Raw genomic sequence first — 15,647 nt, forward strand, 5'->3', positions numbered from 1 at the left:
TTCAAACTATCACCAATGTGTCCTGATGGTACACTCACCAGCTGAACCAAATGCTACAGCAAGCTTAGAAAAATTCCAACATTGTGACAATAGTACCCTGATCTATGGGTTGTGGTATATGTCTGGTCTAAGAAGACAATAATGGAAGGTTGATGGCTGTAAATATTATCAACAAGGAGGAGAATTTTGAAAGGAATTATTTATTTATCAGAACATTTCTTCAACTCATTTGCAGTTCATTATTAAATGATTTAATGGAAATTAAAGATATCATGCCAATTTTTTACCTTTACTGGACATGCAACCTGTTTCTATTAAATCTCTTCAGTACTCTCAAATCTTCTGAATGATAGACCAAATGAGGTTTTAATTTACAACCACCTGAAGCGTTTTCTATGAAAACACAAGTGCATTGATCATTAGCGGTCTTAAAAAGGCTTTAGTTTAGAAATGGGTATATGTATGGTAAGGCATTCATTTCCAGAGCAAAAATTGAACCTGTTTCATTCAGATGTGTATCCTTTCTGTCACAATGTATTTCAATCTTACTTTAATCTATTTGGTTCCAAGTTATTCTCTTGGACTTGCTAACTCATTAGTTTCATATTATGGAAGCCAAACTTTTGCCTGAAATGAAGAAACCTACTTCTTAGCTACAGCTTGAATTACAACTCCAAAAAGAGGCATCACCAGCAGTTGCTGGGAAGAATCTATTGACTTATCTTTGTTACCATTTGTTCTTAGTGAAATTTAGTCACTCTCATTTCAGTGAAGTAGATTGGACATTGAGCTTTTTTCAATTTATTCGGCATTGTCACTAAAAGTTCTCACTGTAGATTCCATAAGTCCCATAGCACGCGGACTCTCTATGCTCACCTTACTCACAGTGATTCAAAACATGTAACCATTTTTTAAAATGACTGCCATACATTCCTTGACATCAAAACATTCACATGCTATTCTTTCTCGTGTAATTTTGAAAACAGACCCTCTCACATGTACATGAAAGCCACATAGCAATGATTTGATGACAATGATAAACAAGCTCATAAAATTGTACAAATATACAGTATTACTGAAACTTAATGGCAAATTAAAAATGTGTGCTGGATCAGAACTTGAACCTGGGTCCTTTGTTTTCTATGGGCAAGTGATCTATCAACAGAACTATCCAAGTATGACTCATGACCTGACCTCACAGCTTTACTTCCACCAGTACTTTATCTCCTACCTTCCACACTTCAAGGAAGTTCTCCTGCATACATTGCAGGCCTTGCAGTCTTGTAAGAAAGAATATTGCAGAAACTTGGCTTAGCCACAGACTGGGGGACTTTTTTCCAGAATTAATTGTCATTCTGCAGTGGAACACGCACTAATTTGAAACTTCCTGGCAGATTAAAACCCTGTGCCAGACTGGGACTTGAACCTGGGACCTTTACCTTTCATGGCCAAATGTTCTGCTGACTAATCTGTCCAAATACGACTTATTTTTGGAAATATAATGTAAAAGGGTAGATAAAAAAATCTACTCACTAAGTGGTGGCAAGAGAACACACATATAAATGTACTGAAACTTGCAAGTGTTCGGAGTGAGTGGCTCCTTCTTCTGGCAGAAGGATTGCAGGGGAAGGAAGATGGGTGAAGGAAAGGGACAACTATGGTTTAGGAAGTATTTGAAAAAGTTGCCCAGGTCAGGGGAGGCTTATTGGACAAGATGAGGATGGTTTCCTTCTCATCCTGTCCTGTAAGTCTCCCCTGACCGCAGTTCTGGCTGACTTTTTCAAACTTTCCTTATTTCCTAAGCATCACCAGCACTTTTCTTTCAGCCATCTTCCTTCCCTTTCAAACCTTATACCACAGAAGGAGCCACTGGCTATGCAAATTTTAATGTCTTTATATGTGTGTTCTCCTGCCACCCCTTGGTGAGTAGATTTTTTATCTGTTATACTACATTATATTTTCAAACATGACTCATGACACACCCTCACAGCTTTACTTCCACCAGCACATCATCTCCTATGCAGGAAAATTTTTGTATTGTTTGGTAGGTAGGAGAAGAGTTACTGGTGGAAGTGAAACAGGGAGACTGGGTCATGACTTGTAATTGGATAGCTCAGTTCATAGAGCACATTCCAGTGAAAGCTGTATGTCCCAGGTCTGAGTTCTTATTTGGCTCCCTTGTTTTAATCTACCAGGAAGTTTCAAATTAGTGGGCATTCTGCTGCAGAATGAAAATTCATTTTGCATACAGTATTATTTTTTGACTAATTGGCAACTAATGAGGCATGTGTTATATACTCAGCACACACTTTACACGTGAATAATAAAACAGTGAAAATGCAGATAACAGAAGCACATACACCAGGGTTTTATTGCATTTCATTTTCTCATGCTTATTTACCTGGTGTAAATTTAACTCCAAACCAAACACTCATAGGCATTACTCCATGGTGAATTACATGCAGTGTTGACACATGACTGTTCTTTTTCCGAAGCACAAAAAAGAACTGAAAGAAAAAAGACAAAACAAGTTATTTAAAATTTATTATTCAAGTAACATTACAAAGTCAAGAAATATTGTTGTTTAAATGTAAGACTGAAAATTACACAATGGAAAATAATTAAGACACTTACTGTATCAAAAAATTCTGTGAACTTGGAGAAATAATACCACCAACATGCATGGACCATCTGCAAGTAAATTCATATTATGGTAAGTTTTCAAATGCAAAAGACTGTCTTACAAGTGCCAAACATTTCAAGGGACCTTTTGTACTGATTTGATTCTTATGAACTATGTTTTATACTACATTATACTGTGTTTTATACAACATATTGAGTTACATTAAATCTTTTTTTTTTTAATGCAATGTTAGTAACATGACAAATAAGCCATGAATTGCATATCAATTATAGAATATGAAATGCTAACATATTGGAACATTTGCAACTAACAAAAAGCCAAGGTTCCAATGGTAAAGGAATTATGCTTTATTTATCAAACTATATGCACAAATGACAGCAATATGGAGTTCTTGGAACATAGAATCACAGTAGCAATTGATCTCATGGTCTGTTGAAACTGGTGGTTTCATCCATTTTACACCAACTCAACAGCAAAAACATCAGTGCTGGCTAATTATGCATGTCTGCCTTATGTAATCAACCATACTGGCTCTAAATAATTGTGGCAACACAAACTTCAAAAATGTTATAAATAAAATAACTGTTTATTGATCAATTACTGCTTTCATAAATAATTCGTAACTCATACTGAAAATATTCTACTCTTTGGTTTATTTATGAGATTAATTTAATCCAAGATAACAGATTAGTGTTCCACTCATTTCAACAGACCATTCCTATAGCCACTATGAGCTGTTCACGTGAACTAAATAACATAACAATGGAGGAAAAAGTAAGAGCTAAAATGCATTAATTCAAACCCGCTCTGCAAAGAAATAGTTTCTTTCCTGAATCGTTATCATACAAGCATTCCATGAAGACAATAATCACAGATGAATCAGAATTATTAAGTTTTTTTCCTACACATCCAACATAATTTCAAGCTGCTGAACCTCAAAGCAGTCTCATTTCAATAATTTGCACCATTTCACAGTTACCAAGAATTATGCGTGTCAGACATTCAGCAACATATTTCATCATTTTCTTCTTATTTTCTGTATGGTCTCTAAGCTACAGATATAGGATTTTCTCATATTTGCTGCATGTTTATGTATTGTGCATTCCAGTTCAAACCTGCAGATAGTTTTTCTGTGATCATTGTTGAAAGCTAGCAACAGCTGTCCAACTCTCCTCATTTTATGTGCCCAACTTGCTTGGTGTTTTGCACAATACATCTGGCCACAATCTGTTAAAGTAAATAGTTGTCTAACTATGACCTAATTTTTGTTATGTTTCTTATACATTAATTGCATTTGCAGTTTCTGAGCATTATACAGAGACTCTTTCTTTCTGTAGTTGCTTAGTGTGGTTTAGTTAAATGTGGATTCTTTTTTTTTTTCAGGACCCCAACCACTTTGCAACTTATCATATACACTATGTGATCGAAAGTATCCAGACATCCCCAAAAACATACGTTTTTCATATTAGGTGCAATGTGCTGCCACCTACTGCCAGGTACTCCACATCAGCGACCTCAGTAGTCATTAGACATCGTGAGATGGCAGACTGGGGCACTCTGCGGAACTCACAGGCTTCAAATGTGGTCAGGTGATTGGGTATCACTTGTGTCATACATCTGTAAGCGAGATTCCACACTCCTAAACATCCCTAGGTCCACTCTTTCCGAAGTGATAGTGAAGTGGAAACGTGATGGGACACATACAGCGCAAAAGTGTACAGGCCGACCTCGTCTGTTGACTGACAGAGACCGCTGACAGTTGAAGACGGTCATAATGTGTAATAGGCAGACATCTACCCAGATGATCACACATGAACTCCAAACTGCATCGGGATCTATGGCAAGTACTATGACAGTTAGGCAGGAGGTGAGAAAACTTGGTTTTAATGGTTGAGCGGCTGCTTATAAGCCACACATCATGCCAGAAAATGCCAAATGGTGCCTCGCTTGGTGTAAGGAGTGTAAACATTGGATGATTGAACAGTGGAAAAATGTTGTGTGGAGTTATGAACCACAGTACACAATGTGGTGATCCAATGGCAGGGTGTGGGTATAGCGAATGCCTGGTGAATGTCATCTGCAAGCGTGTGTAGTGCCAAGAGTAAAATTTGGTGGCTGTGGTGTTATGGTGTGGTCATGTTTTTCATGGAGGGCTTGAACCTCTTGTAGTTTTGTGTGGCATTTCACAGTACAGGCCTACATTGATGTTTTAAGCACCTTCTTGCTTCCCACTGTTGAAGAGCAATTTGGGGATTGTGATTGCACCTTTCAACATGATCGAGCACCTGTTCATAATGCATGGCCTGTGGTGAAGTGGTTACATGACAACAACATCCCTGTAATGGATTGGCAGGCACAGTGTCCTGACCTGAATCCTACAGAACACCTTTGGGATGTCTTGGAACGCTGACTTCATGCCAGGCCTCACTGACCAAAATTGATACCTCTCCTCAGTGCAGCACTCCATGAAGAATGGTCTGCCACTCCCCAAGAAACTTTCCAGCACCTGGTTGAAAGTATGGCTGTAAGAGTGGAAGCTGTCATCAAGGCTGAGAGTGGGTCAACACAATATTGAATTCCAGCATTACTGATGGAGTCCGCCACAAACTTGTAAGTCATTTTCAGCCAGGTGTCCAGATACTTTTGATCATATAATGTACATCCAATGCTACACATATTAGTACAGTTATTTACAGTCTTTGACTGATCTTGTATGTTCACTTCTTGGAAAACGTACTCGTAATTTTCCCACATGTTGTGCCTGCTTTTGGCTTCATATTTCATATTAATTTAATTTTTGGTATATTCATTTATATACTTAATTTCATTGCTTCCAGGCATAATTAATGGAATGCATCTTTAATTTCTGTCTTACTCTGAACTAATATGATTATTTCATCAATGAGCTATATATTCTTACCTGATATCCTATCTCATTTTGCTTCTCAGTATCTGTTTTTAAATATATCTTTTATCACCAATGTAAATAATTTTGCATCTATTACATCCTACCAGCTAATATTCCAGTTGATTTTTACCAGTTTGATGTCCTAATATATGCTTCATTTTATGTTGTTTTTCCTAATCTCTGTGTAAAGTTAATGAATTGCACATTCTTTCCTATCACTTTCATCATTGTTATTACTGCCAAAAGTACTACTGTGTGGAAGTTATTTCAGAGTGCCCTGCACACTCCACTGTTGTAATCTATAACTTTCTGGATAAGTATGCCGGAATATGGATGTACTCTACTGTCCTGGAGTCCATTCTAAAGTCTGTGTCTTCACTCGTTTGACACAACCCAAATTTTTATCCTAACTATACCGTGAGTGTTCTCACAAAGAGTTTGTAAAATTGTAATATCAGTCTTATTGTCAGTTTTTCAGCAATACTTGGATCTTCTATGTTGTATATCAACATAGGTGTTGTAGGGTCCTAACTCTTGCGAAACTTCTTTTTATTCTAAAACTATACTGAACAATAAATTCAGCTATTTTATTAATGATTACTTTCCTTCTTTTTAAATAACTGGCAGTTCATATTTTTTTTAGTCAGCTCATTGCTTGTATAGTTCCTCATATTGAATGCTTGGTATTTCTCCGACAATGTATTGCAGATTCTATTACAGTAACGATTATCTTTTTAAGTTGCTTTTTTTATTTATTTATTTGGCAATCTTGTGTTCCAGTTTGTGAATATATCACAGCACATGGAACAGGTCAGTCCAGTTTCGATTCTTAAAAGCCAATGTAGACTACTTCTGTTATTCACATATATATATATATTTTTTTCCTGCAACCCAAAGCATTACATTGACTGTTTATCAATGTGTTCATTTCCCTGTTATACCTGACTCCTTGTTTGAAGATTTTATGTCGCTATTTGAGTGCCTCAGATTTCCTGCTTTAGCTCTTTCCTTGATGTCTTGTTAGATTACACATATTATGATGTTTCTTTAACCATTGTTAATATTTTCTTCTTTCTAATACTTGGTAATACCTTAGGTTTCTTAGTGGTGTTGTCTTCCTCTCCAATACTTTTTCACTGAACTCTGGGTTCTGTTCTTCCAACAGGGTTTGACCCATTCTTTACATATTGTATTTGATCAAAAAGTGCACCAGAGTTGAAGCAAGTTGCAACAGAGCCAGCCACAGGCAGGTTACCTGTTGCAAAGCAAAACATGGCCAACAGGCATTGTGAAGCAGAGCCAGCTGGGAGTGATACAGCAACAGCTGACACTGCAATATGCTAGCAGAAGGACGGAGCCTTTCATCACTTGCCACTACAGAAATGTTTAGAGCATGTGCCTTAAGCCCTAAATGAACATAGTCTGGAACATATAAGTACTCAGCCATTCTTGTCTCATTATCACAGCCTCCACCATGAGCCTGTGACACCTGGAGTGACATCCTGGAATGCAGTACAGGATCTGCTGTTCAACCATGAGGCAGAACAGCCTGCACTGACTCACGAGTGAGCCACCACCAGAGCAGAGAGCAACCCCATTGGTGGGGGGAGGTCATGGCCATCTCCACAGTATTGTCAAATGTGCCACCATGCAGTCATCACAGTTGCAGCCAGAGATGTCACTGATAGTGGCATTTGAGTGATTCCACACTCGTCCCCGCTCTTTGCGCTATCAGAAATGCCAGACATCTATTGTTTCGCATGAGAGGCAACTCTACTGTCATCCTGATATCCAATTTCACTGCCCACGTGTGACCATCATAGGGTCATCTAACACTCGTGTCACATCACTGACATCGTCTTCTAAGAGCAACATCTGAACCTACAGCCTACAGTATGGTGAGTGCAAAAAATTTATCATATTTTGGTCATGGAGAAAAGATTTGATGGTTGTGTATTTTTAAATTAGATTTTATTATGAGTAGAGAGCCAGTGGATTTCTCTAGTTTTAGAGGTAATGGAAGTCAAGTGGTGGGCTTAGGCATCAGAAACTGCTGATGGCCTTGCAAAAAATGTTTTGAAGCTGTTAAAATTTTAGCTACTTAATTGTCCATTCCTACATCCGTATGAATGTAGTACTATTTATCCAGGGTCATCTGGCAACACTATAACAGTTAAGCCTCATTACAAGATGCACAAGTCTGGGACTGCAGACTGGTTCTGGTAGGCCTGTTACATTGCATGATTTATACAGGATATACCTACCATGAATCGGCGCATGTGCACTGGATAGCAGTAACACATGGAACTCGAAGGAGACTGTTTTATTTTAAAGTTTTTCATACAGACTAAAAAAAAATTGTAAAATAAATTATTAAATTATATACTTAAAGAGGAATCTGATCGCCATATTACAGAAAGATGCATGCTAAACGGAAAATAAACTTACTTTTCTTTACACCATATTCACAGCCCACTTGGTATGCAAAGTTTTTCTGAACTGACATTTCGATGCAACAATGAGCAAATGCAGCATTCCTCTGTGGGAGAGTCAATACAGGCAGGAGAATTGTCTTGGCCAATAATGCCAGCTCTCTGAAACCAATCCTACCAAGTGACACTTCACTCTTCTTTCAAGTTATGGAACTGGTACAAGTGAACAAGTCTTTTATCTCTGAAGGTCGGGTTGAACAAATTTCAGCCATACATACTAAATGAACCCCATCCTATTGTAAGTCAGTATACAAATACATTTCTGGGTATATTTATTTGGCTGCTGTCATACATGACAGAATAATAATAAAAAAAAAAAAAAAAAAAAAATTATCTGCCACGTATGATAATCGCACAGCTATACTATGACACTGAATACTTTAAGTACCCTACTGTACTTTCAATGTACTTAGTACAAAGTGCTTTTTAGATCATCATGTCTGGCAGACTCTCAAGAGACAGAAACATAAGCAGAAAATGAGAATCTGGTGCATCTGAAAGAAACAGAAAGGCTGAGATGATTATATCGAACCGAGCTATGAGTTCGAGTAAGATGAAATTTCTAAAGAAAACTTCAGGTGTAACTGCTCCCGAGGCCTCCAATGAAGCTCTTATTCAAGTGTCTTTATCCTGGAGGATCTCATGGATAAATTAGGCACTGGACGCTATTTTTCAAAAACTGATTTGTGCGACGCATATCTTCAAATACTGCTTGATGAAGAATCTCAAAAAGTGTGTGTAGTGAATGCTCATTTGGACTTGTTTAAATATTTGTGTTTGCCTTTCAGCAGTGCTTCTGCACCTGCCATTTTTCAATGGTATTTGGAACAGCTGACTGCACAAGTGCCAAACTGTTCAAACTATTTGGATGACATTGTCATAGCAGGTCGTACACCTGAAGAACGTACTGCAAATTTATGTGCTTTCTTTAATGTGTTGTCTGAAGCTGGACTGGACAAGTGTGATTTTTTTAAACCTGAGTTGCAGTATCTTGGTCATGTCATAAACAGTCAAGGTGTGCATCCTCTTCAGTCGCATTTGTTAGCCATATGACACTTGCCAGTTCCACCCAGTGTCACAGAATTGCAAACTGTTTTAGGGAAAATGAACTATTATATTCAGTTCATAGCAAATGCTGCACAAATTGCAGCTCCAATTCCTTCCATCACAGGAATGTCCCCTTTGTTTGGATGAATGAGTGCCACATAGCTTTTCAGAAATTTAAAGATGTATTGTTCCATGATCGATGCTTAGTTCACTTTGATACTGCAAAACCAGTTGTATTGCAAGTTGATGCTTCCTCTTACAGAAACTGTGTAGTACTTTTGCATAGAACTGGTGATAAAGACAGACATATTGCTTTCACATCAAAAGCGTTGTCCAAAGTGCAGTGTAAATATTCACAAATTGAAAAAGAGTCATTGGCTATTGTGTATGTTGTCACCAAATTTCACCACTATTTCTATGGTAGAAAATTCTGCTAAGTAACAGATCACAAGCCTTTGCAGTCATTGTTCCATCCAATGAAACCGGTTCCTGTACAAACTGCAGAAAAATTGCAAAGGTGGACTTTGTTGTTGTCTCAATACCAGCATGAGATTGTGTATCGTCTGACAGATCAACATGGTAATGTAGACACACTTTCACGTATTCCGATTGGCCCTGATACAGACTTTGACACTTCTGCTGAATCTTGTTGTCACATCAATTATCAGGATTCTGAATTGCTTCAGTCTTTTTGCTGAACCATAAGAAAATTGCACAGGCCACAGACGCTGATCCAGATTTGAACATTTTGCTCAACTACATTTGCATATCTTGGCCTCATTCCTTGCACTGTATAAAGAACTCTGTAGTGAGCTGATACTTTGCATATCAGCATGGCCTTGCTGTACAGAAAGGTGTGATTCTTGTACAAAATGTCACTTACGTTTATTCCTGTAGAAAGTCACAAAGGGGAAGAACTAGCCACCACAATTTCAAATTTTTTAAACAAATGTAACATTGCTATAAGAAATTTGAGAGGCCAATCCTATGATAATGTGTCAAATATGTCTGGATATTACAGTGGTCTACAGGTGCATATTATGAAAATAAATCACCTCTTATACTACCTACCATGTTCAGCACACTCATTGAATTTGGTTGGAGTGCACACTGGAGAGAGCTGCTTTGGAGCTATCTCATTCTTCAGCTTTGTACAACTTTTTTGCAGCATCAACTCATTACTGACAGTTATGGTCAAACATCTTGAAAAAGATGTTAAAGATAACCATTATTTGTCATTAGTTCTGGAAAGAGTCTCCAACACCAAGTCGTGTGTAAGAGGCAATGTGACTAAGGCTTTGTGAAAAGGTTAAACATTTTCCAGAAAGCTTTGCAGTGTACTGATGATGAGACTCAGACATCACAAGTGATTCATGAGGCCAGATGTCTATTAAAGGATTTTTGGGGGGGGGGGGGCGGGGGGGGGGGAATGCCTTAATGGCTGTTTTCTGGGCTGCCATACTAGATCAAATCAGTGTTGTTGGTATCTCTCTACAAAAAACAACTATTGAACTTGGAACAGCAGTTATCCTTTTAAAATCACTTTTATATTTTTTACTTTCATAGCAAGAATTATTTGATCATTATAAGGTGAAGGCAAGTGAGAAAACTGATATCCAGCACAGTGATGAAAATGAGAAAGTGTGAAGAAGGAAAAGGCATCAAAATGATGGAGCTGCAGAAGACATTGTGTACAGAGGAAAGGAGAAGTTAAAAACTGAAACTTATTTGTGTGTACTACATATGCTGTGTACAGTATTGTCACAGTGACTAGAAGCTTAGGGAAATTAATTCTCTGTTTGAATTTCTAACAGATTTCTTGACAAAGTCCACTTATTAAATTACAGAGGCTTGTACAAAACTTATTGAACATTATTCTGAGGATACCGAGCCTGAATTTATAGACAAGATTGTGCAGTTCAAGTACTTCATCTTACAATTAGAGAATGCCAGAAAAGATAAAACTGTACCTGCTGAGGAATCATATAAACTGATTTTTGGTAATATCGCACAATCAATTTTCTCAAATGTAAGGACAGCATTGCAAATGTTTGGAAGTCTGATGATTACAAATAGCATGGGTGAACATAACTTTTTAAAATCAGAAACTGTCTTCATTCATTAGTGTCTTGGAACTGTTTAAGTTCATTGGTGATAATAGAGGCTGAAAATGACATATTGCAAAATGTCAACTTTCAAGATGTTTGAAGTGATTTTGCATCTAAAAAATTTAGAAGAGTTAATATTTAAACTTTTGTTACTTTAAATTCCAGTTTAGTAAAAATATGCATATATTCATTTGTTTCAATTTTTATTGAATAGGTTGATGGTATATCTCTATAATGCATAAAACAGTTTAATTATGAATAAAACTGAGTTGTGGTAGAAAAAAATATATTTTAGGGAGTTAGAAAATGGTAAAGGGACCTCGAGATATGCATTGCTTAGGAACCTTGACATGGTTAATCTGCCCCTTCTGGCAATAACTTTTAATGTGAAAAATACCAAGTTGCATCATATCGTGGAGTTCGCACTTAACTGTGGATCCCATTATAACTGGCTGGATAAAAACCTTTGAGTTGAAGACAGCTTTACCTTATCCATAACCCAAATTCTATGCTGACAGTCTTCTGATTTCATTGAATAAAAAGTAAGTTCTGTAATCAGGCCCGGAGCACTGAACAAGGCCAAGCTGCTGCTGTGTGATCCTTTGCAACACCATATGGTACGGAGGGCATGGAGTTTGCACATGGCTCTTGCAGTCATTGTTTGCTTACCAAACCTTAGAGCTGTTACTTCTCATTCAAGTGTCTCCTCAATTGCCACTATGAGGCTGAGAGGACCCCATTCCATTGCCACAGAAAAATTCGTGCCAGTACAGACTGAACCCAGATCATGGGCATAGCAGTCAGCCATGTCAACTGCTCAGCTGTGGAGACAAACGATTCAATAATTCTTTTAAATTTTCCTTCATTTTGCACAGGAGGGTTATGTCACATATGTATCCAAGAATTTGTTTTTGTTAATTTTACACTTTTAGTGCCCTTTTTAAATTTTGTTTTGCTTCCTTTACTACTTCTTGGACATACAAACATAATGCTAGAGGAAATTAACTGTGAGTCTGCCTTATGTTGTTTGTAAGATGAACTTGTCCATTTTTATATTCCGCATCTATTGCACCCACTTTATTTTTGAAGATATTTTGGTTGATTGTTTCTCTCCTCCTGTACTTTATTACAATTCGTGATTTGAGATATCTTACATTGTTGACGGCTTTCTCTAGGTCACTATAATGGTACACTGTTTTTTTCCCCTTATTCTTCTTCCACGGCTATGAAAAAAGCTACAGTTATGTCTCTGGTATCATTAATTCTCCTAAAGCTAAAATGATCTTCATAATATATGTCTTTAATTTTTCTTACTATCCTCCTGTATGTTATTCCATTTGGTGATTTACTAACGTGAGATGTCAATAGTTTTTACATTTACCTGTTCATCTGTTGATCTGCTCATTCCTTCTATAGTATAGCATTTTTTTGTAAGTCTGAGGGTAGATCCCATGTTTCACAGATTTTAGACTTGAGTTTCAAGAATCTTTAAGTTACGACACTTCACTCTGATTTTACTATCTCTGAAGGTATCTCATCAGCTCCAGCCGACTTATCAGCTCATATAATTTAGTGTTCTTTCAACAATAATCACACTACTGGACCACCTATTTCTTCCACATCAAACTCCTTTTCTTCCTTTGTTATGCTCCAAAGCACCTCTCCTCCATCACACATACATTAATTGTCCTCATGTGATCAGTTGTTGTAAATAATCTACTGCAGCTCAAAAAGAGCAATTATGTAATAATTAGAATATCAGAAAAAAAAATGCTATTCATTACTCCACATTAAGGCTATTTGTAGCACAAAAAGAGGGGCACAATGCTGTGTTCAAAATTTTGGCCACTTATCCAGTGATACAAAATGTCTGCCAGACAGCAAAGTTAAATTTGAAAACTTACTGAAAAAGTTTCTTCTTGACAACTTCTCCTCTTCCACCGAAGAATTTGAATTTCTATTATGTGTAAAAGGTGGTGGGTAGGAATTACTAACTCACAGCAGTACTAAAAAAATTGTAAATGGTCAGTATGTAGCCATATTTACATGTGCATGTGTAACGTGAATGTAGAATGACTGATTCCACATCATTATGATTAATCCCACAAACAATCCATGGAACATGAAACTAATTACCAGTAAATAATTAATTAACACCCTTCGTTTTACACTTAACAGTTCTTTCCCATTATCACCTAATACGTTCTCATGAAAGCAATCTACACTGATATCTTCCCACATCATTATTTGAATTGTTGGTAATTTATTTCACTGAAAATCTTAAGTATTTCCAAATGTACCATTGGGCTTCTTTCTTGTACCTTTACTCTACCTGTGGAGACATTTTTAGCCTCAACTATTTCATTGTTTGTGAAATTTCACTTCATTTCTACTGAATATTTCTCAACACGTCTGCCCAGATCAATGATAATTGTTCTGAAAAATATCCACTTTCTCTCAGTTTTTTGTTAAATGACTGCAAATTAAAGGGCTGCCGCCTAAAATGTCAGAAGGGAAAAAAATATTTTCATTTGCAAATTATGTGATTTTTCTATTAATGATGTTCCTGTGTATATGAAAAGTCACCCTGCATAAAATGATGAAACTTAATGTTTGATAGTACGCAATTTCTGGAAAAAATTGTCAGTATATTACAGCAGTGGAAAATCAAGATGTTTCATACTAACATTAAAAAACATTCATCATTTAATAGTTTACATCATTTACCTCATTTCTTCCGTAGCAACTAAGATTACACACAGTGAATAAAACATTCATGCAGTTACCATTAACAGTTACACAGAATGCTTGTTTGATAATATGCTAAGATTCACATTTCCACATCAGTGTTCCTCACAAAAGAAAAAATTAAATATTCCTTAAATTTCAGAAATTTTGTAGCTTTACATTTACTGCAAAATTGAAAATAGGTAAAACTTTTGTCATATGACTTAAAAATTACAAGAAATCCACATTCTGTGTTTATTATCTGATAACCTGTAAGAGAACTCACAGTTAAACTTGACATAATAATACTCTATACATTCCACATACTCACATGTGCTGGCACATTAAAGGGATTGTAGCTGTCATGACTAAAATGAAACAGAGGCTTCATTATCTTCCCCAGTGAAAGATTAAGTATTTTAATGTGATAATGACATTTTATGAACACATTTATTAAATTATAGATGATATTGCACCACATCTGTACCCCAGAAAGCTTTTCATTAAGCATTATGCACTGCAAGATTGCCCATTTGCTGCTTTCTGACAATGTGCATGCAATGCTTGTAGCAATCACATAACATGTATGTTGTGTGAAACTCTATACACATATGAGGAATAGTCATAAAGTTTTAATTATCACATTTTTTTTGGGGGGGGGGGGGAGGGGGAGGAAATAAAGTTACATAATTAATTTTTATAACAATAATGGAAATTCCTGGATGGAGCAATACATAAAATAACATAAAGGCAACCACTCACCTACTATAGTTGATCAATGTGTGGAGCACGGTAACACATAACAGAAAACAGCATTCACACTAGCTTTTGAGCACTAGCTCTTTTTCCGGCAATAGTACACACTCTCATGTACACAACCACACAGACACTCAAACCGACTCTCCCATGGCCACAGGAGTGTGTGTTTGGCTTTCTGTTTGGTTGTGTGTGTGAATGTGTGTACTATTACTGGAAAAGAGCTAGTGCTTGGAAGCTTGTTTAAATATTGTTTTCTGTCATGTGTTACTGTGCTCCATGCATCAATCTGTTATAGGCAAATGGTTGTCTTTCCCTTATTTTAAATAACTGATTTTTTGTTTGTTTACAGGTATGCGTCCACAGTCCCAGTGCAGACTGAAATCTCCACACCACAGTACTGTTGCACGCTGCTAGAGGAACCAAAACAAATTGGCACAGGCTATAAAGTAAGTGGAGTATCTTGCAGTAATTAGTTTTTAGCAGTGGTGGAAATGTCGCAACTATATCAGGCGATAGCCATCATGGTTGATCTGACACAGTTGTAGTAGTTTAATTGATGCTGGGAACAAATCACTGCATGTTACTCCATTTTGTCAATGGACTGCACTATTTTGTTTTGCCAACTAGGGCATGGAACAGTACAGTGGCATGAGGACTTTGATTATACCAGGTCTGCAGACATGTATTTGTAAAACAATCAAAACATTAATTATGTAACTTTATTTTTGTTTTTGAAGTGATGATTAAATGATAGGAAATGTGAAGTATAACAATAAACACAGAAATGAATGACATTTGATGTAATTTCATGCAGTAATACAAGCCAAATGTGAAAGCTAATTTTAATAGTAATGAATAACTAGAAAAAAGTCTACAGCCCACCATAGTTTTTTAGAAAGTTTTAAGTACGCAATAGCTTACATAATTCATAATTTCTCAAATAATTATATGTATTCTTGAAA

General features: G+C 36.6%; 1 protein-coding gene across 1 annotated transcript in view; it reads right to left on the minus strand.

Annotated features, from left to right (window-relative positions):
- The window catches only part of LOC124582891 (elongation of very long chain fatty acids protein AAEL008004-like), a gene marked incomplete at its 5' end in the record, with an annotated part of 50,216 nt that overhangs the window by 22,591 nt on the left and 11,978 nt on the right, over positions 1–15,647 (minus strand). Inside the window, 2 exon segments of the mRNA XM_047131320.1 lie at positions 2,402–2,507; positions 2,635–2,691. Coding sequence (XP_046987276.1) covers positions 2,402–2,507; positions 2,635–2,691 — 163 coding nt within the window.

The sequence above is a fragment of the Schistocerca americana genome, unplaced genomic scaffold (assembly GCF_021461395.2).
Source record: "Schistocerca americana isolate TAMUIC-IGC-003095 unplaced genomic scaffold, iqSchAmer2.1 HiC_scaffold_421, whole genome shotgun sequence".
Classification (NCBI taxonomy): domain Eukaryota; kingdom Metazoa; phylum Arthropoda; class Insecta; order Orthoptera; family Acrididae; genus Schistocerca; species Schistocerca americana.